General features: G+C 35.7%; 3 protein-coding genes across 3 annotated transcripts in view; 1 reads left to right on the top strand and 2 right to left on the bottom strand.

The window, feature by feature from the left end:
• Window positions 1-23913, top strand: part of LOC125851394 (6,7,8-trihydroxycoumarin synthase-like) — a 57942-nt gene that overhangs the window by 12454 nt on the left and 21575 nt on the right. The window lies entirely within an intron of this gene.
• LOC125851390 (protein transport protein SEC23-like) overlaps window positions 5096-23913 on the bottom strand; it is a 94409-nt gene continuing 75591 nt past the window's right edge. The window contains exon 13 of the mRNA XM_049531188.1: window positions 5096-5113. The gene's annotated coding sequence lies outside the window, so the exon portion shown is untranslated. The remainder of the gene's footprint in view (window positions 5114-23913) is intronic.
• On the bottom strand, window positions 7628-9582 carry LOC125851400 (6,7,8-trihydroxycoumarin synthase-like). The gene is made up of 3 exons (XM_049531200.1): window positions 8546-9582; window positions 8003-8438; window positions 7628-7800 (listed from the first exon to the last, which is right to left on the bottom strand). The coding sequence occupies exons 1-3, from the start codon at window positions 9425-9427 to the stop codon at window positions 7628-7630; spliced, it is 1491 nt and encodes a 496-aa protein (XP_049387157.1). The 5' UTR covers window positions 9428-9582.

The following is a 23913-nucleotide window of genomic DNA, read 5'->3' as shown; positions in this document are numbered from 1 at the left end:
GGGATGTTCAGGATCTTGTCCACTTTTGCTTTTAGATGTTTCAAATTATTGCTATCCTTGATCTGACTCATTTTGATGATGATCTCAGATTACTGATGCATCGCATAAAAAGTTTTAGTAGACTTATTGTTAATCCCAGTAAAGATCATGATATCATCAGCATAAGCAAGGTGGTTAAAAATAGGTCGAACTTGTGTTACTCCTTTCATAGTTTTTCACTTTACTCTCTTATTCCGATGAAAAAATGAATTTAGAATTCATATTGCTTTACAATGAATGAATACAAGAATTTTTAGACGCAAACTAAAGCTTCCACATTTGTGAGTTTATTGCGTTATCAAATTGCCTTTTGTCTAATTCTATGTAAATATAATTATAGGTGAGACATTTATCTAGACAATGTGGAAAAAACTATAAAGGACAAAAGGTCATTTTTTTCAAGCTTCAAATATTGTGGCCTGTGAATTTTCCTGTGTCACTTTCATGAAAATCACCATACAAAAAAGAAAAAAAAAGTTTAGAATTTTAAAATAAATGATTGAAAATCACTTTCATACTATGAAATTAGAATTAAACTACTTCCCAAAATATCAAAAGTGTATAGTTGATGTTTATCCCTTTCTATCACTTATAAATGCAATCTCCTTTTCTTCCTTTAAATTACAAATTTCTTTCTACTTGTCTATTTCTTAAATAAGTATTTTCATCATGATTAAAATATTATCATATATAGCCGTTGATCTAAAGTTCCACCTTCTTTTACGGTTACTTATAGTATTTTTATGTAAAATTTATTTCAAAATAATCATAGATATAACTTTCATTCTCTACATCAAGCGAGGGAGTACTATAAATGAAAGAAATTGTGGAAAATTTTAATACAAGATATAGAAGACATTTACAGTGACTTTTCCAAAAAACACATGATGTTGTTTCCACTCTTTGTTGCCCTTGTTATCATCATCATTCTAAGTTTCCTTCTTCCTAAAGCCAAAAGGAGTGGAAAAATCATTCTACCACCAGGTCCTTTAGAGTTGCCATTCATTGGAAATTTGCATCAATATGATAGTTTAACCCATCATCTCTACTTTTGGAAACTTTTCCAAAAATATGGGAAAATCTTCTCATTGAAACTTGGTTATTCTACTATGATTGTAGTTTCTTCAGCAAATCTAGCAAAAGAAGTAATGAAGACACAAGATTTAGCTTTTTGTAGTCGGCCTTCCCTTCTTGGCCAACAAAAGTTGTCTTACAATGGTCAAGATATCGCTATGTCGTGCTATAATGACTATTGGAAAGAAATTAGAAAATATGTGTTTTTCATTTATTTAGTCTCAAGAAAGTGCAATATTATCGTCCAATTCGTGAAGATGTGTCACACCCCAAATCTGGATGTGATGGCACGTGTCCATTTCCCACCGGACACGTCAGCCTAACCCAACCACAACGATAGAGAAGTAGATATACGAGAATAAAAGATAATAAATAAGCGGAAGACTTTAATTAAGACTCAACACTACCCAGAATTTGGTTGTCACATGTACAAACCTCTAAATACAGAATTCGAATAAAAATATACAAGTCTCAGAGTATAGTTCTCGAATAGAACAAAACTGAAAGTAAAGATAACTCAAGGGCACATCTGGAATGAACCGCTACCTCTCGAGTATGTCCCGAACCTCAATCTGCTAAAGAAACTACTAAGCCGAATCTGAGAGAGAGCTGTCAACCTACACAATTGTGTAGAAGCAAGGGTGAGTACCGAAAACCACAGGTACTCGCAAGTAACTCTAAACTAAGCAAAACTAGCAGCTACAAACAACTCCTTTCAATCCCAACCGAACCACCGAAACTTCAATCTAGCAGCAAACCAACCAACCTATACTAAACAGATCATATTCAACAGCCAGAACCAACAGTATATCCTCATCAACCTCAGATCAACAAATAAGAGCAAGTAGATCAAATTCCACATAAGAAGGGTAAACCGATACAATCCACACATCACAGACAAAGATAAGGCAAATGCGATGCAAAATGCAATAATGATGTCATGTAGTCGTGATGCATGTCTGTCCTACGATACACATCTGTTGACGTAATCAGTCCGCGCTGAATACTCAAATCAGAACCCATGGGGGCCACACATGGACCATGTATCACCGCCGGAACCAGATCCCATCGGCATCCAAATCGCTAGCCGGAGCTAGTCCATCTCATATATCTCTAGCCGGAGCTAGTCTCAACTGTGTCTCATATCCATCCATCCTCATATCAGTGTCTCAGAACTCATGCAACAGATAGTTCACACATGGGATGAATAATGAATATGCACATGTCATCAATCACAATCATATCACGATCACATCATAGTATTACACATCATCTGTCTCAATCACAACCATATCACGACCACATCATAGTATTACACATCATCTGTCTCAATCACAACCATATCACGACCACATCATAGTATTACACATCATCTGTCTCAATCACAACCATATCACGACCACATCATAGTATTACACATCATCTGTCTCAATCACAACCATATCACGACCACATCATAGTATTACACATCATCTGTCTCAATCACAACCATATCACGACCACATCATAGTATTACACATCATCTGTCTCAATCACAACCATATCACGACCACATCATAGTATTACACATCATCTGTCTCAATCACAACCATATCACGACCACATCATAGTATTACACATCATCTGTCTCAATCACAACCATATCACGACCACATCATAGTATTACACATCATCTGTCTCAATCACAACCATATCACGACCACATCATAGTATTACACATCATCTGTCTCAATCACAACCATATCACGACCACATCATAGTATTACACATCATCTGTCTCAATCACAACCATATCACGACCACATCATAGTATTACACATCATCTGTCTCAATCACAACCATATCACGACCACATCATAGTATTACACATCATCTGTCTCAATCACAACCATATCACGACCACATCATAGTATTACACATCATCTGTCTCAATCACAACCATATCACGACCACATCATAGTATTACACATCATCTGTCTCAATCACAACCATATCACGACCACATCATAGTATTACACATCATCTGTCTCAATCACAACCATATCACGACCACATCATAGTATTACACATCATCTGTCTCAATCACAACCATATCACGACCACATCATAGTATTACACATCATCTGTCTCAATCACAACCATATCACGACCACATCATAGTATTACACATCACCTGTCTCAATCACAACCATATCACGACCACATCATAGTATTACACATCACCTGTCTCAATCACAACCATATCACGACCACATCATAGTATTACACATCATCTGTCTCAACATCAATGTCTGTATCAATCATAGCCTACTCATGCTCTTCTATCCCCTCAATATCAGTTATCACATGACTTATTCAACAAATTCAAGTCACATATAACACATTTAGCTCGTTTTATTCCCCATCTTTCATTTACAACAATTTCAATCAACAAATAAAACCCATCCTCAATCCCCATTACTCCCCAACACAATTAGGAAAGTAGTCATGCGTAGTCTAAGAGTTTTACAAAGTTTGGAAGCCACTTGCCTTAAAACGAACTCCAAAAGTTACTTGACTTGAGCCTTTCCTTTCCGAGTATAATCCGGATCACGATAATCTATTCAAACAATTATTCACAATCACAATTCGAGTCCAATGACACCAAAATCAAGAAATTTAGGGAAAAAGGGCAAAACGGTCCAAAAGTCTCATACCGGAAAACGATACCCAAATCTGGAAATTTTTGATGTAAAATGATCCTTAAAGTATTTGGAAGCTAATGGTGAAAACCAATTTGAAAACGGAGTTGAAATCAATTCACAAACTCAATTTGAAGGAAAATCCACGTTCTTGAAGAAGCCTAAAATATTCGGATCCGAAACCCCGACTCGAAAATGAAATATCTCTTGAAAAACATCTTACCCATGCTTAGATAAGTTCAAATATGAAATTTCATCAAAAACGGAGTTAAGATCGACCTTGAAATTCTCAATTTATCAAACTTTAACTTTACCGGGAAAGTCCAAATTGTACGCGGTTAATATGATGAAAATAATCGATGAATCAATAATTTTATGTTAAAATCAGTTTACCCATAACATAAGGATCGTAAATATACCTTTTTCATCAAAAAGGGAGTCCAAATCGATAAAACCCCAATTTTTCCCAAGAGATTTACGGATAGGAAAAAAAACCAGATAAAGAAATTATGAGAAAATGTCGAATTGAAGATTGAATACTAACCCTCATATTAATTCAAGAAGAAACCCGTAAGAATCACTCCATTCCGATCTCTAGAACTCCCGATATGCTCAAAATACCAAATGAACACAGTCTGAGATTTTTATAACAGTACATGGCTGTTATGCACCAGAAAAACAGCAGTTAATCTTTCACTAAAAAGGCCGTAATTTCCTCATACGATAGTGAAATGACCCGATTCTTTTTTGTAAATGTCTTAAATAATGATACGGACCTGCTCGTTCAATCGGAGCTCAATTTCATGCTTGTTTGCCCAGTCAAATATCATTTCTACTCGGTAAACAATTATTTCTTATTTGCGATAAAAGTCCAATCTTGGATTAGCGAAAATGCACCAAAATTTGCAGATAAGTCCTATAATTCATGCTCAAAATTTCAGAACCTTCGGAATAATTTTTTGACCTTTAAAACTAATAATGAACCCTTTAGTTGCCACAATTTGCTGAAATAGTGTCAAAGCATCCAAGAAGCTTAAAAGCTCACCCAAAACTCATTTGGCACTTCCCGAACACAAACCAAATATGTTACTAGCTTGAAAATGACATTTCGGACTCAATGAAATCGTCGGAATTTGAATTCGAGGTCTCCTTGACCTGGTATCCGACAAGGCGTCAAGAAACTAACTTTAGGCTCAAAAACTCGAAATGCACTCGGGGCATCTAAAAATTCAACCAAGACTCATTCTAAACTTAGAATCACCCCCTGAATCCAACGATGCCCTCGGAATTCCATTTCGAGCACCGGAATCTCGTTTGTTGACCAAAGTCAACTCTTGATCAAAATTTCACAATTTTTGCAACTTAGGACCTCAAATCTTCGTTTTAACTCCAAATTCGCCTCCGTAAATTCTCATAGGCCCGTTTCGACATTCTAAAACTGCTGGAATCGACGAAAATCCGATTCGAGTCTCGAAACTCCAAATGACTCGAAATAGCACTTTTAACCAAACTTTAACTCTTAAAAACTCAACTTTCCAAAAACTTAAATTTTCATCAATTTTCCTTCAAACCAACTTCGAAAATACAACAATTAGGACTTGGGGCAACTATCGGGAGGGGTAAAACGGTCATTTTATGAAAATTTCCAAAAATGACATTTAGGGTCATTACAAGATGAAGTAGCAAGAATGATCAAAAAAATATCTCTACAAGCTGACACTTCACAAATTACAAATTTGAGCAATATAGTGATTTCACTTGCAACTACAATTATTTGTAGAATTGCTTTTGGTATTAGGTATGGTGAAGAAACACGCGAAGGGAGGAAATTTCATGAACTTTTAAAAGTGATTGAAGAAATGTTGGCTGGCTTTTTTGTCTCCGATTATTTTCCTCTCTTAGGATGGATTGATAAACTCTCCGGAAAAATAAATAAACTTGAAAAGAATTTTAAGGATTTGGATGAGTTTTATGAAGGACTCATTGAGCAACATCTCAATCCCAATAGGCCAAAATCCATGGAAGGAGATATTATTGATCTTTTGCTCCAATTGAAGAAAGAGAAATCAACTCCAATCGATCTTACCTTAGACAACATAAAGGCTCTTATTATGGTAATGAACTACTCTATTTGTGTCTATTTTACTTGCTCTCATCGACTGCTTACACCTAACTAAATAGTTAACCTAATTAGAAATGAATTAACTAGTTTTTTATCAATTAATCAGGGTTATATGTTAAAAATTTTATATAAGGAAGTCTTGTGTATTGTTATATTTATTGACTTGGAATTAGCACTCTGTCATACAACTAAACATTTTTATTCCATGGTCATATTTGTGGTGCCATCATGATATATAGACAGTTTTTGGTCAAATATTAATTAAGAAATGCCTTCTAAACTCGTAATATTACACATGTTATAACCTTTCATAATTAGGAAACACTTCAGTTGATATATGAAGTGTTTCTTTTAATTTTATCCTTCCATTCTCACTTGTAGGATATGCTAGTTGGTGGAACGGACACTAGTGCAGCTACAATAGTTTGGGCAATGACAGCCTTGATAGCCAAACCGAATGCCATGAAGAAAGTTCAAGCAGAAATTAGAGAATCGGTTGGGAAAAAGTCCATAGTGAATGAAGATGATATCCAAGATCTTTCATATTTTAAAGCAGTCATAAAGGAGACATTTAGATTGTATCCACCAGGTCCATTGTTAATACCAAGAGAGACGATGCAAAATTCCATACTAGAAGGATATGAAATTCAACCAAAAACGATAGTTCATGTTAATTTTTGGGCTATTGCAAGGGATCCTGAAATATGGGAAAATCCAAAAGAATTTATACCCGAAAGATTTCTGAATAGTGATATTGATTTTAAGGGCCAAAATTTTGAGTTAATTCCATTTGGAGCAGGAAGAAGAGGGTGCCTGGCTATGACACTTGGTGTGACAAGTGTGGAGCTTGTACTTTCCAATCTTCTTTACGCTTTTGATTGGGAGTTGCCTCTTGGAATGAACATAGAAGACATTGATACTGATGTTTTGCTTGGACTTGCTATGCATAAGAAAGAGCCTTTGTGCCTTGTTCCTAGAAATTATCACTAGAAATTAAACAATACCGAACTCCCAACATTTAAATTAATTAATAATGTATGCTTTTGTTTGTCATCCGTTTTAATATATGGTCGTATGGTTTTATGTCTGCCAAAGTAAATCCATCTTGGAGTAATGGGGAATTTGACATCGATCCTTACCTTGTAAATTAGCAAAGCAAAGTAGAGCATATACATGCATGCATATATAAACTTGTAATGCAGTAGTTGTTTCAATAAAATTTTCCTTATCGTTGACTTTAGACTCAAAGTTATCCCTTTTATAAGGAGCACTAATTATGCAAGACCTTACCTTAGAAGGTAGAGAATGTTGTTTAATATGGCGTAATTGTAATTAAAAAGAACAGCTAGAATTCTTCCAATATATAATAATATCTTTTTTTTGGTCCAAAAATAATACAATACAATATATGAATATCCTTATTATCAAAAAAAAAGAAGTTTCCTTGATTTATTTTTGTCGTGAAACTATAATAAGTAGATTTTTAATTTGTACCCTTTTGAGTGCTTATTAAACAAAAATAGGCCAAACTACTCATCAATAGCAAATATTGTTCAAAACATAATTTTAAAAAATTAAACATAAGCTTTTATAATATTCATCTCAAAAAAGGCAATTACATTACTACTTATCAGAATTCGAAAGGGGGAAACACTCTTCCTAATATTCATACTTTTATTCTACATTCTATTCCGCATATCACTAAAATAGTCTACATATAATTTTTAGGGACAAGGCAAAGATCATTTTTCTTATGCATAGTAATTCCGCGTAGACTCTCTGTGTCAATATCTTCTATGTTCATCCCAAAAGGCAACTCCCAATCAAATGCATATAGAAGGTTTGATAGTATAAGCTCTACTGTTGCAACACCAAGTGCTTGACCTGTAGAGAGACGAATTCAAAATTTTGAGTTTTTTTGAAAATATGATAAAAACTATATTTCTACCATTACTTAATTTTCATATTTTTCATGTATAGTCTACGTGAAAATTCTATATAACAATTGTGGGTTCAATTGAACTTATAATTGTATGAATTATATATATATATATATATATTCATATATATATTCGACATTGAATACCTGGGCAACCTCTCCGCCCTGCTCCAAATGGGATAAATTCAAAATCTTGACCCTTGAAATCAATGTTACTATTCAAGAATCTCTCGGGTATAAATTCTTCTGAATTTTTCCAGTACTCAGGATCTCTTGCAATAGCCCAATAGTTTACACGAATTGTTGTTTTTGGTGGAATATTATACCCTTCTAGTATTGAATTTTGCATTGTCTCTCTTGCCACTAGGATTGGAGCGGGTGGATACAATCTAAATGTCTCTTTTATTACTGCTTTGAGATAAGGCATATTTTGAGTATCATCTTCATTTACAATGCCTTTTTTCCCCACTGATTTTCTAACTTCTTCTTGAACTTTCTTCATGGCTTCCGGGTTCTTCATCAAGGCAGTCATGGCCCAAATTACTGTAATTGCGCTAGTGTCTGTCCCAGCAAGAAATAAATTCTACAAAAACATTTAAGTTAACAGGAAAATAACAGAGATGAGAGATATGTATTTTATTTAAAATTCAAATTGTTAATACATATATACATTTAAGCATAATTAATTACCATGAGAATTGCTTTTATGTTGTCCAAAGTGAGATTGATTTGAGTTGATTGCCCCTTCCTCAATTGTAGCAAAATATCAATCATATCTCCTTCCATGGATTTTGGCCTATTGGGATTGCGATGTTGCTCAATGAGTTCTTCATAAAATTCATCCAAACACTTGAAATTCTTCTCAAGTTTGTTTTTCAATCCAGTAAGTTTATCAATCCAACTTAAAGAAGGAAAAAAATCGGAGACAAAGAAGCTAGCCAGAATATCTTGAGACTCATTTATAAGTTCATCAAATCTCCTCTTTTCATGTGCTTCTTCATCAAACTTAATACCAAAAGCAACTCTACAAATAATTGTAGTTGTAAGTGAAATCACTATATTGCTCAAATTGGTAATTTGTGAAGCGGCAGCTTGTTGAGATATTTTCTTGATCATTCTTGAGACTTCATCTTCACGAATCGGACTAAAAGATTGTACTTTCTTGAAACTAAATAAATGAAGTGAACAAAGTTTTCTAATTTCTCTCCAATAGTCATTATAAGGTGAAAACACTATGTCATGACTATTGTAAGACAATTTTTGTTGGCAAAGAGTAGAGGGTCTACTACAAAACGCTAAATCTTGTGTCTTCATTACTTCTTTTGCTAATTTTGTTGAAGAAATTACAACTACTGGAGTAGAACCAAATTTCAATAAGAATATTTTTCCATATTTTTTAGAAAGTTTCCAAAAATAGATATGAGGAGTTACACTATCATATTGATGCAAATTTCCAATGATTGGCAAACCTAAAGGACCTGGTGGTAGATTGGTATTTCTACTTATTTTGGTTTTGTGAAGAAGAAAAATGAGAATAATAGGAAAAGCTACTAAAAATATAAAGAACATCATGGTTTTGTTGTGTCACTGCCAAATGCAACTTCAAATGTAACCTATAAATTGATCTTCTATTGAGTTGCTTTTATACACATTTTTTGTTCAATTGAATGTAGTGATATTTGAGAATGACATCACAATTTAATCTTAAAGATGTATAAGTATGCAATGACATAACCTTTTTAAATGTTCTAGACTTTCTGCTTAAATACGATTTCTTAGTATTGATAATATAATTAAGTAAATAAAAATATTTTATTTCTATACAATTAAATTTTTAGATAAATAGTCGCACAATTCCATATGATAGCAAAGCAAGTAGAGTTTCATGGATAGTTATATAATTTTCACTCTATTGTACAAAAGTTACAAAATGATTTTCTATAGAAAAAGTTGCTCAAATACACCTAAGTGTATCATGAAAATTACTAAATTATTTTTTTACTATAGAAATTTCACGAATTCTCATCTAAGTATCGCAGAAATTGAGTGACACTTTGTATGATATTTAAACAAAATTAAATGACTTTCAATAAAAATAAATTAAAAATATTTTATTAACGTTTCATGATACTTAAGTAAAAGGTGTCTGATGACTTATCCATTACAAAAGATAATTTAGTGATTTTAATGTAATAAAATAAAGCTAGTCTTGAGCAAACTCTGTCATCGTATGCATTATTACGATCCAAAGGATTCACCATGCAGTGCCAGATTCATATTTGAAGATAATGATACATCATAAAAATATATATATACATTATATTAGTTGAAGCAATATCAAATATATTATCATTTCATCTAAAAATTTGTGTAAATACTCATAAAATTGATATAGTACTAATATATAAATTAAATGACATAAAGAATAATATAGCCAGGACTCCAACTCAGATCACGTGCCCGAGCTCCAAGGGCTAGAGCGTACTTTTAAAATATATGATTGTCTTCAGAGTTTAGAGTAAGGGTAGTAATTGAGCGGGTCAGATTAAATTTGAGTGGGTTACAATGAATTAAGACATTAATCGAGTCAAGATTCAACTCAACTCAAATTGCTTGGGTCAAAACGGGTTAAATAACGGATTGGATGGTTTAAACGAGTATTATTACACTTAATACATAATATACATAACTTTTTAAAGTTAACGGATACCCATATACCCAACCTTTCCACATGATTCCGCCTCTGGGCCCATATCAGATTTAGCCGAACAGTTTTGGATATGCATAGAATTCTTTGGTTTTTTTAATTTATGTTCTTTAAGAAAGTAGTAATTATCTCCTAACGCATTGTTTTTAGTAAGATACAAATTTTTAATACCTTATAGTTTTATAATTATCTTCTTGAACAAATAGTGGTTACGTATAAATTTTCATTTTTTAAGCTTAAATTATTATTTTTTGAAATTATTTAATGAGTGGTAGAATTAATTAGTTCAATTATAAATTTTCCTTTAAATTTTTTTAGTAAATTTGATGTAGATGTTTGAGTCATAACTTTGTCTACTTCAATTGAACAGCTGAATTTACAATAGATTATTAGACCTTTTTGGCTCATATTTTTCTCCATATATTTATAAAGCGTTCATTACGTAAATAGGTTTAGCGCCTATAAAGAATTTGGCAAAATTAGACACGCATCAATTATGTTATCTATCTTTAGATTAGTTAGATAAGTTTATATGAAAAACGTTTGCAAACTTGGATATATACGTCTTCTACTGCGCATAATACAACCAAATTCACAATGGATAGACACGTATTTAGGGTATTATTGCGGTCGCAGATCTAGAAGGTTGGATATATATATATTAATTAAATATTTATAAATATTTGATCAGGAACCTAATTATCATTGTAGATTTATAGTATCAACTTGAAGTTCTTATAAAAATTCATAAACTTTAAATATTGAATTCATTTTTGTTAAGACATAAGGGGCTCAAGTTTGAAATTATATATCACGTCCTATTTGAACTCTTGATTTAATGGGTTCAGAGGTAGCGCCAACATTTTAAATTTATGGGTTCAGAATTTGAATAATAATTTCAGGTTTTAATAACTGGTTTTTAAATTTATATATATATATTTGATGAAGTTCTTAATATTAATATATTATTTGAATAAAAGTTACGGAGTATATAACTGAAATTGTATATAGACTTTGTTGGAATCTTACATCGGGGGTATTAGAGGTCCTTGACCCCCTTATATGATTTTGAGTAGAGGTGTACAAAATCGAATCGAAAACCGAATCAAATCACAAATCGAGAAAAAAACTCGACTAGTGATTGGTTTGACTTGGTTTGGTATTGAAAAAAAAACTGACTATATTTGGGTTGGTTTGGTTTTAACTAAAAAAAAACAACCCGAGACCAAATCAATCTAACATAATATATATAATTTTAAAATTTTATTTTATACACAAAAATATTTACTTTGATATAATTTTTAAATATTTCTTATACTTTTTCATAGTTTTTATCTTTTAATATATTATTGTTGACGCCCAATTTTGACCCTCCCCGGTAGAGATTAATTTTTGAGCTTCTTAGATTGCAAATGATTTAGAATAATTAGTTTATAAAAACATTTTCAAGTTTTAAGTGATCTTAGTCGATTTTCATAATTTATAAATAGCAAATACATTTCATATAGTTTTATAGATATGATCGATATGTTTCATAAATATTTGAAAATCATCTCAAAAGATTTTATTTTGAATATTCTATCAAAATTAGTTTAGTTTAAGTTATGGATAATTTTAAAAATCAATTGGTTTATAGTTGAATTAATTATTTTATTTTGTTAAGATGAGAAGCTCCTAAATTAATTATATTAATTCATCTTGTTTATATTTAACTGAATTTGTAAATGAGTTCAATTTGATTAAGTTCGTAATCTCAAATTGGCCAATTATAATTCATTGTGGATGAATTAGTGATTTACTTGGCCATATCAAAAGACCAAATTTGGGCCTCTTTTATCTTCAGCAGACCATCCCTTCAACCCCTTAAACCCAACTCCCTCTTATTTTCGGCCCGAGTCCAATCAATATCCAATACCCGGCCCACCAATTCCCAACAATACAATATGCACCCACTAATAATCCAATACATATTCCCCAAAAGAGACACAGCAGCATCACCGACAATTTACACAACAGTAATCACGGCACCCTCAATAAGACGACAACAACAGCGAATACAATACAACGGCTCCAATCAGCGTTTTCACAGTTCAAAGTGGAGACGTTCGAATTCACAGCAATGGGACGGGGATACACTGCGTCAATACACGTCCAAACCCAGTACACTGTGATTTCCTTGGCGTTTTCTCCAAAGTCACGTGTTTTTATCCTCGCATCTTCAGATCGAGCCACGCGGCATAGCGAGGACATTTGAGTCGATCCTAGCCGTCTATCTCACCATTTCCACTTTCGGAATGGGTTGAATCTGCAGAGAAAAGGTGCCTCACCAAATTACTGAAACATTTGAAGTTTGAATTTGGATTGGGTCCAATTCCTATTGGGATTTTTTCGTTTTCCCCCCATTCCGAAACCCTAGATTTCGCCCATAAATACCCCATTTCTTATTCATTGTAAGGGGGGTGATTGTTCATTAAAAGAGAGATAGAAATAAATAGTATAGCAAGGGATAAGAAAATATAAGTATATAAAAGGTTTTAAGTTGTTGGTGGAGGGATCTCGTTTCTCTGCTCGTAGCCTCAATTTTGCTGCCCAGGAAGAGGTAATACCTCCTCGTTTATTTACATTTCATTTCGGTCCCGAATGTTATGTGTTAAATCTATCTCTGTTGGGTTCTTCTTGGCTTCACTCTTGCTTAGTTTGAATATGAATGTTCGTGGTTTGTTCCCCTTTGTTATTGAGATTTCTGGTTGATCAATATGTTATTTATACTCCGTCACAATTAGAAGTTCGAATCGGGTTATAGTTGTTTGGGATTGATTTTGTGTTGTTTTGAATCATATGCTCGTTTCGTCTCGATTCCTATTATTAATATGTCTTCAAGCATCAATGTTTCCTCATCTGGGTTGTTACTGTTAGTGCTATTGCCTGTATAAATCTGAGTTGTTAGGATCAATTGACAAAGTCATCATGTGGTGTGATTGTTTTGTTCCATAGTTTAGTTCTATCTTCGTTTTTGATATATATATATGTTGTTGTTTTTATCGCTTATAGTAAATTATTTGAGCCGTTTTTATGTCTCCATTTTTGTCTAAGTTCTCTCTTAGTCGGAGGAGTATTAGTTATTCGCAGTTGAATTCTTAAAATATGAGGGCCTTTTGGATGATCTCTGTGTGTTTTTTTTAGTTTGCACTAAAAGTCATTGTTTGAAACCAACTTCATTATTTCAGCTATCAAATATTTCATCAACTTAATTAATTACATTGCCTAATTACATGAAGTTTCTATTTATTCGTTTATTTTAGTGTCATTGACTATTAAAAATGTGACTAGTTCTCCACATTAAATTTGCTTAGTTCAACATTTGTTGTTTCGTCTTATCTATGTCTCTGTGCAAATTTTTGTGTTAGCCTTTGTTTTGCGTGCCACTGCTAGTGCCATTTTTAGGAGTATGACATATATATATATATTCGTTGTTCACATGTATTGTTGCTAGTCATCCCATTAATTTGTTGGTAGAAATAATCAATGTGCTCTCGTAATTACCTCCTTAAGTTGTAGGGTTCTTTATAATGTGACTAAATTTGAGTATCCGGATTTAGTGGTTATCACTCTCTATTGGCATATTTGCTCATAAAATAAGCCGGTTAGTATTTGTCAGCTATGGATTTTAAACGAAAGAATAGTAATTTAAATAATCGTTACTTTACCTTTAGTATGATAGGTCTTCACTGTCTTTGGAGTTGATATCTTTTATCTAGATCTATGTCATTTCAATTCGATAGAGTTATTTGCGAAGGACGGCTATGATTTGTTCAAGTGTATTATATTTCTGTTATGGTTTATTAATCCTTATCTTCTCATTGCTTTTGTTGCATGTAAAATATGCCCGAGTTCTTCATGAACTCCTAATTCCTTCCTTTGCATTTTGAGAGAGCCACCAAGGCTCAAACCCTTCCTTTCGAGTCGGCCAACCTATCAAGAATTGACGAACAAGTCCCGGAAGAATATGCAACAGATTGGAGAGTCGAAAAATTGGGCCTTTGGCCCACTCTTTATTTCGAAAAGGTTGTATTTTGTTACTTTGGGCCCAAGCCCTTGTCATTTTCATAATTATTTTCTTAGAGTTTAGGACAGGTGGAAGATTGGGCCTAAGGCCCTAAGAAAAGTTTATTATTATATTTTTGGACAAATTACTTGAGTACACAACATTACTTTAACTATTCTCAATATTTCCCTACTCTTTTACTATGTAATGACCCGAAAGGTCATTTTGGTAATTTTTCGTGGAAATGACTATTTTGCCCTTTCGGTAGTTGCCCCGCGTCCCATGTTTTGTGGTTGTAAAGTTGGTTTGAGGAAAAGTTGGTAAAAAGTTGAGTTTTTATGAGTTAAAATTGGTTAAAAAGTGCTTTTTCGAGTCATTTGGAGTTTCGGGACTCGGATCAGATTTCCGTCAACTCCGACAGTTTTAGAATGTCAAAACGGGTCTGTGTGAAGTTACAGAGTCGAATTTGGAGTTGAAACGAAGAATTGAGGTCCTAAGTTGCTAAAGTTGTGAAATTGTGATAAAGAGTTGACTTTGGTCAACATATGAGGTTCCGAGGCTCGGATTGAAATTCCGAGAGTACCGTTGGTTTCGGGAGGCGATTCTAAGTCTAGAATGAGTCTTGGTTGAATTTTTAGACGCTCCGTTTGAGTTTCGAATTTTTTTGGCGTTAAACTAGTTTCTTGGCATCTTATTGAATTTCGGGTCAAGGAGTCCTCGAATTCAAATTCCGACGGTTCCATTGAGTCCGGAACGTCGAATTTAGTGGGGGTACATATTTAGTTTGTGTGCACGAGATTCCGAACGAATCCCGAGGGTCCAACGGGGACTTAAACTTTGGTGTTATTGTTGTGTTTCAGCTGCAATAGCAGTCCTTTTTAAGTCAAAAAACAGTAGCCATTTTCCCCCAACTTGAAAAATACCCATTTCTCCATTTTTAGACTTTGAGAGCTCGAAAATAGGTGATTTCAAGTGGGTTTTCGCAAGGAATTCATTGGGTAAGTTATTTCCAACTTATATCTTTGATTTCCATCGATTATTTATGGATTTTAACATCAAAATTTGAGATCTCAACTGAAAAATTTGGGGGTTTTTGCCTAATCCGAATTTAATAGAAAATTTGAGTTTGTGAACTCATTTCAACTCCTTTTTCGAAACGGTTTTCACTATTGGATTCTAAATTTCTTGGGGAACATTTTTCACTAAAAATTTCCAGATTTCGAGAATATTTTTCGGAACGAGATTTTTTTGACCATTTTACCCTTTTCTCCAAATTTCACGATATTGGTGTTGTTAGATTCGTATTGATTGTGAGATTCCATTTATGAATAGATTGTGGTGATTTGGAGCGTGCTCGGAAGGGTAAAACTCAAATTTGAGTTACTAGTTGAAGTGTTTTGAGGCAAGTGACTTCTAAACTTTGTTAAACTCTTAGACTACACATGACTACTTTCCTAATTGTGTTGGGGAGTAATGGGGATTGAGGATGAGTTTTATTTGTTGATTGAAATTGTTGTAAATGAAAGATGGGGAATAAAACGAGCTAAATGTGTTATATGTGACTTGAATTTGTTGAATAAGTCATGTGATAACTGATATTGAGGGGATAGAAGAGCATGAGTAGGCTATGATTGATACAGACATTGATGTTGAGACAGATGATGTGTAATACTATGATGTGGTCGTGATATGGTTGTGATTGAGACAGATGATGTGTAATACTATGATGTGGTCGTGATATGGTTGTGATTGAGACAGATGATGTGTAATACTATGATGTGGTCGTGATATGGTTGTGATTGAGACAGATGATGTGTAATACTATGATGTGGTCGTGATATGGTTGTGATTGAGACAGATGATGTGTAATACTATGATGTGGTCGTGATATGGTTGTGATTGAGACAGATGATGTGTAATACTATGATGTGGTCGTGATATGGTTGTGATTGAGACAGATGATGTGTAATACTATGATGTGGTCGTGATATGGTTGTGATTGAGACAGATGATGTGTAATACTATGATGTGGTCGTGATATGGTTGTGATTGAGACAGATGATGTGTAATACTATGATGTGGTCGTGATATGGTTGTGATTGAGACAGATGATGTGTAATACTATGATGTGGTCGTGATATGGTTGTGATTGAGACAGATGATGTGTAATACTATGATGTGGTCGTGATATGGTTGTGATTGAGACAGATGATGTGTAATACTATGATGTGGTCGTGATATGGTTGTGATTGAGACAGATGATGTGTAATACTATGATGTGGTCGTGATATGGTTGTGATTGAGACAGATGATGTGTAATACTATGATGTGGTCGTGATATGGTTGTGATTGAGACAGATGATGTGTAATACTATGATGTGGTCGTGATATGGTTGTGATTGAGACAGATGATGTGTAATACTATGATGTGATCGTGATATGATTGTGATTGATGACATGTGCATATTCATTATTCATCCCATGTGTGAACTATCTGTTGCATGAGTTCTGAGACACTGATATGAGGATGGATGGATATGAGACACAGTTGAGACTAGCTCCGGCTAGAGATATATGAGATGGACTAGCTCCGGCTAGCGATTTGGATGCCGATGGGATCTGGTTCCGGCGGTGATACATGGTCCATGTGTGGCCCCCATGGGTTCTGATTTGAGTATTCAGCGCGGACTGATTACGTCAACAGATGTGTATCCTAGGACAGACATGCATCACGACTACATGACATCATTATTGCATTTGCATCGCATTTGACTTCATCTTTGTCTGTGGTGTGTGGATTTTACCTATTTGCCCATCTTCATGTGATATATGATCTATTTGCTCTTACATGAGGATATGAGGTTGATGTTGAGACACTATTGGATATATCTGTTGATTATGAATTGTGTAGTATAGGTTGTTGGTTCGCTGTTAGAATGAAGTTTCGGTGGTTCGGTTGGGATTGAAAGGAGTTGTTTGTAGCTGCTAGTTTAGCTTAGTTTAGTGATACTTGCGAGTACCTGTTGCTTTTGGTACTCACCCTTGCTTCCACACAGTTGTGTAGGTTGACAGCTCTATCAGATCCGGCTTATTACTCATCTTCAGATTAGAGCTTCCAGACTTACTTGAGAGGTAGCGGTTCATTCCAGACGTGCCCTCAAGTTATCTATATTTACGATTATGTTCTATTCTAGAACTTTACTATGAGACTTGTATATGTTATTCAGATTCTGTATTAGAGGTTTGTACATGTGACAACCAATTCTGGGGTTATGTTGGGTTTATTTAAAGACTTCCGCTTATCTTTCTATCTTATTCTTGTTTTATAAATTCTGTATCATCGAGTTTTTTGGGTGTTAGGCTGACGTGTCCGGTGGGGTTTGGGCACGTGCCATCACATCTGGTTTTGGGGTGTGACAAAATGGTATCAGAGCCCAGGTTCGAAGGTCTCACATGTACAAACCAAGTCTTAGTAGAGTCTTGAGGATCGGTACGGAGACGTCTGTACTTATCTTCGAGAGGCTATGAAGACTGTTAGGAAAGACTTCTTTTATTTCATTCCGTTCTTATCGTGCGAGGTTGTTATCGTGGGTGCTGAGTATCGCGTGTTGTTTTTGGCAGATGCCGAGGGTTAGAGCTACCAGAGTTAGGGGGGAGGCAGCCCCCGAGGTCAGAGTTGAGACCCCAGTTAGGGGTAGAGGTCAGGTGAGAGGCCGAGGACGTGGTCGAGGCCGTGCCAGAGGAGCGGCACCTGCCCGAGGCTGAGGTAAAGAGCCTTCACCTGAGCCACAGATTGGAGTAGCTGCAGAGCAGGCTCCTGCGGGCCATGCACCCCCAGTTCATGATGACATACTCGACAGGATGTTGGGGTTATTGGAGCGTCTTGCTCAGGGTGCAGCAGGTATACTAGCGGGGTTACAGACTGGGGTAGGGGCACAGGCCCCTGGTTATTAGCATCAGATTCCAGTGGTTCCAGAGCCAGTGGTTCAGCCACCACGGATTCCAGTCATTCCCGAGCCGGTGGTTCAGCCACCACAGGTTCCAGCACCGGTTGTAGGTGTACCGGCGGCCCTTGAGGTGGCCTTGGCAGATGATGACCAAGTCTGCTATGAGCGGTTTCAGAAAATGAAACCACCTCAGTTTCATGGTGCTAAGACTGATGATGCTCACGAGTTTTTGACCTTGAGTCGAGAGATGTTGGCGGCAGTACGCATGTTAGATGAGAGGGGCGTCCGATTTGTGTCCCTTCAGTTACGCGGTGTCGCTAGGGAGTGGCTGAGGACCTTCATGAGTTCGAGACCAGCGGGATTTCCTCCCATGGAGTGGAGTGAGTTTGCTAGTGCCTTCGAGGGTCGTTTCATCCCTTGGAGTGTACATGAGGAGAGCCGTATGAGGTTTGAGTGTTTGGTGCAGGGTAGCATGTCAGTCGCAGATTACGAGGCTCGATTCTGTCAGTTGTCGAGACATGCCTCTGCTTTGATTTCAGGTGAGCCTGAGCGGATTCGCAGATTTGTTAGGGGTTTGACTTCCACTATCCGTAGTTATGTGTTTAGATCATCTCGAGAGGGTGCTTCCTTCCAGACTATAGTGAGTGCTGCCAGAGAGGCTGAGTTGCTTGAGCGGGATGATTTTGGTGGGCCCAAGAGGGTCCGTACAGGTGGTCAGTATTCGGGTACCTCGTCAGGAGGTAGGGGCCCACACAGGGGAGGCGGGTCTTTCCTGCGTCAGAGGCCAGTACATGCTTCATTACCAGCTATCGAGGGTGGGCCAGCATCTCGGGGTCCTCCAGGTTTGGGTCGAGGTGGTTATAGCATTACTTCGGGTTCTTCACAGTCAGGATCCACACCGAGGTCCTGTTATGGTTGCGGTGATCCAGGCCACTTGATTCGTCAGTGTCCACATCAGACTCAGTCTAGACCACACCGTACTGTCTCCGCGGTCCCAGGGAGAGATTCAGCACCTCCGGCTAGAGGTCGGGGTCGGGGACCGGCATCTGGTAGAGGCGGACGAGCTTCGGGTAGAGGTGCTAGTGGCGCCTCAGGTTCACAGAGTGGGGCCAGATGTTGACACCCAATTTTGACCCTCCACGGTAAGAATTAATTTGCGGGCTTCCTTAATTCCAAACGATTTGAAATAACTAATTTTATAAAAATTCAAAATATGTTTCAAGATATTTTAAGAATTTTATTCACCTTTTATAATATTTTAAATAATAAGTATGTTTTATATTGTTATGTATGTAACTAATATATTTTATAAATACTTGAAAACTATCTTGAAAAAAAAAAGATTTCATTATTATTATTATTATTATTATTATTATTTTAACGTTAAACACTTTATTAATCTAATTTAGTTTGAATTATAGCTATGTTGTTGAATTAGTAATTTTTATTAAGTTAATTATTTTATTCCGTTAAGATTAAGAAGCTCGCCAATTAATTTTTCATTAGTTCACCTTATTTAGATTTTAGCCGAATTCGATAATTCAACTCAATTTGGCTATTTCTTAAATTCCGAAATCTAACCGATTTAATTTTTTACTCTATACCCATTCTTAAATGACCAAATTTTGGGATTTTACGTGCAATTTTCCAGCAATTTCCAGCTGCCTTTTTCCCTTTTATTCCCTTAATTGCCAGCCCAATACTTTAGTTCAATTTCCAGCCCAACCCAAGCTCCAACCCACACTCTTATTACTCCTAAGTTGACCCATTCCTCCTCTTACTTGACCCGGCCCAGCCCAATTCCTTCATTAACTAAGAAACCCATTTCAACAATGTGCACATACAACAAACAGTACCCACGACACTTCTTCTTCTTCCTCCAGCGATCCGGCGACAACAAACCCAATTTGCAATCCAACACAGAAAGCAACCCGAGTCCAGCAAGTAGCAGAAACAGAGACTGTACACTGTGAATTTTGTTTTCTTCTCCAACGTTCCTATCCATTTAATGTCGCAACAGCGGGCAGAGCACGCGTTTTCTCTCATTTCCTCTTTCGGAATGGGGCGAAAATTGCAAGAAAAGGTGTCTCTCCTTAATTGTGAAAGAATTTTGAAATTTGAAATTCGAATGGCCCCTTCTCTATCCGGATTTTTATTCTTTTCCCCCCCAAAATCATGAACCCTAAGCTCTCTCTATATATACTTTACTGTTTTCAGTATAGAGGGGGGAGATTTTTGGTCGGCGGAAAATTCTAAAAAAAAAACATAGAAGGGTTAGATGGAAAGTACAATATATACATACAAATATTTGTAGAAAAATAGCTTAAGAGAGCACATCGGTTCAGGGTTGGGATTTCTCTTGAGTCTGCTTAGTCATTCACTGTTGGAGCCAATTTTGTGGCCTCATAAAGCTCTTATCTAGCTCGTTTCGTTCAGTTCGCTGCCTCGGAAAAGGTAATCCATTCTTCATCTTGATTTTGTTCCTGCTATTTGTTTTCTGACGTTCTAATGGAGATATAAAATTGTCGTTTTAACATTTGAATGTAGCTAAGTCTGACTCTTTTTGCTGAGAAGATGTGTTGTTGTGTTATTGATCTAGTTTAAGCTATTTTCTGATCAAATCCTCTTTGTTTAGATTGCTTACTGTTCGAATGTCTATCTGTCTAGCTCAGTTTCATTATATCTTTTGATGATTTTAGGCTTAGTGAAGGTTAAACCTTAAATATCCTACTAGTTGTTTATATTTTCCTTTTACACTCGTCTAACCTCTGTCTCTTGGCTGCTCGTTGTAGCTTAATACTCTCATGTTGCCTTATTTTAATTCTAGATCAGCTTGTTTGGCTGAGCATTTGGGTCGTCTTCTTGGAATTTGTTGAATGCTTGCATAGGTTAGAGTTGTTTTTAATATGGTATGTTTCGTTCACTCTAAAAATATTGATTTTCTTCGGTGCTCTGTGAGTTCATCGTCCTATCGCATTATTCTTGTTCTCCTTTCGCAGTGGGGTCTCGATAGGTAGCCGAATGATCGCCCTGCTTTTTGTTTATGGTTGTCAAAGATCAGTGACAATTCATGAGTTGTCTTCTTATGTTGCCTCCCACCATTTCCCGTAGTTATGTTTAATTCACTAAGCAATAGATCATGAATCGTGTTCCCTAACTCCTCTACTGTTAATTTGTTATATGAAAGATTTGTTTTATCTTCAACTGCATATTGATTAGTTAATTAAAGCATAAGACCATCACTTGCCTTTTGAGGCTATATGCCTGTACAACAGTTTTTTTTATTTTATTAGAAGTTTAGTGTGGTCTTTTAAAATACCCGTTAGTTTCCTATAATTCGTGAAGTATAAAAGTTTGGCAGAAGTTTGGTTTGTAACAAAATATTTAAGTTTTCTATTTTCTTTCACGTATTAAGATGCATGCTTTTTTTTTAATTTAATTTTATTTGTCTACTTCTATCTTGAATTATATAAAGGAATTATTGCTGGAGCTTTATAATTTGGACTAATGATAATGGCAGTTGTTAGCTATTTGTCATTAGAGTTATCTCTGTGTTGATTTTAAGGCATGCATGCACTTCTCTATTACTTTTTTTTTTATATAATACTTAATATTATGAGCATTGACATATGTGTTTATAACATTATTTTCCTATATTACAGTCAATGAGTTGTTACTAATGTATTCTATTTATGTTGCATGTAATCTGTCTGAGTTCGCCATGAATTCATTTTATTCCTCTTGCATTTCGGGAGAGCCATAAAGGCTCAAATTCCTCCTTTCGAGTCGGCCAACACTAAAATCGACAAACAGGCCTCGGAGCTGAAAGACGTGCAAGAAATTAAGAGTTGAAAAGATTGGGCCAAAGGCCCACTCTTCATCATTTAAATTTGTATTTTGTTATTTTTGGGCCTAAGCCCTTGTCCTTTAATTATTAATGTTCTGTTAGAAGTTTAGGACAGGTGAAGGATGGGCCAAAGGCCCAAAGGAAATTATTTCTTTTAATTTTGGACAGGTGCAACTCAAATGGGTCGGAGACCCAAAACAAAAATGGACCCAAATACTGGTCCAGGCGAACAAAAACTAGATTTGGGTCCAACTCTCTTTCCCTCTTTATTGTATTGTATTTGTGTGCCTGTTAATATTTGTCGCTAACCTTAAGGTTAAAAAATTCAAATCCCCGAAAGACGCTTATTTCGTTTTAACAACTTTACCAAATCGATCACCTTTAAAAGGACTTAAAGAATTTTTGCAAGGAAAATACCTCACTTAGATGATAATATTTCAACATTTTTCTTTTTCCCCTTTAAAATAGTTTCGACTACAAAATAGTTCAATTTTGCAAGATGAGTTAAGTTAAAATACTTTAGCCAAATAATTAATTGTCGGATAACCACATTAGTGGATATTCTAGGTGCTTTAAAAACCTTCCTAGAATATTAATAGGAACCTCGAACCCCCTTAATAGTTTTCAATAGATTTTCTGTTTTAGTCTTTTGAAAACAATAGTTTTCTTGATTTTCCTTTAAAAATTAAGTGGCGACTCTAAACCAGTCAAAATACATTTTCCAAAATAAAACAGCAGAGGTGCCTAGTGTTATGCTTTTCCTGGGAGGCCCGAGGCTGAGGCTTCTGATGCAGTTATCACAGGTATCATCTCAGTTTGTCATCGGCCCGCTTTTGTGTTATTTGATCCTGGTTCTACATTCTCATATGTGTCTACATATTTTGCTTCCGACCTTGAGTTGACTTGTGATCGTATGTCTGTGCCTATTAGAGTCTCTACACCCGTAGGTGAACCTTTAGTGGTGAATCGAGTATATCGATCTTGTCTTGTTGTCTTAACGGGGTATGAGACTTGGGTGGATATGATTCTTCTTGATATGTTAGACTTTGATGTCATATTGGGTATGGACTGGCTTTCCCCCTATCATGCGCTTCTTGATTGTTATGCTAAGACTGTCACCTTAGCTATTCCGGGTATTCCTAGAGTGGAGTGGAGAGGGACTAGTGGTTCGTATCCCAACAGGGTCATATCTCATATTCGGGCTCAGAGGATGATTGACCGGGGTTGTTTATCTTATTTGGCCTTTATTCGGGATGTTGGAGCTGAGTCACCGGCCATGGAGTCTATTTCGGTGGTTCAGGAGTTCCCTGATGTGTTTCTCGAGGATCTACCTGGTGTTCCTCCTGTCCGTGATATGGACTTCTCTATTGACTTGGAGCCAGGCACCAAGCCCATATCTATTCCACCTTATTGTATGGCTCCAGCTGAGTTGAAGGAGTTGAAGGATCAGATTCAGGACTTATTGAGTAAAGGATTCATACGCCCTAGTGTGTCTCCTTGGGGTGCACCGGT

The sequence above is a fragment of the Solanum stenotomum genome, unplaced genomic scaffold (assembly GCF_019186545.1).
Source record: "Solanum stenotomum isolate F172 unplaced genomic scaffold, ASM1918654v1 scaffold25311, whole genome shotgun sequence".
Taxonomy (NCBI): domain Eukaryota; kingdom Viridiplantae; phylum Streptophyta; class Magnoliopsida; order Solanales; family Solanaceae; genus Solanum; species Solanum stenotomum.
Note: the sequence above shows the minus strand (reverse complement) of the source record. Positions and strands in the feature narration are given on the sequence as shown.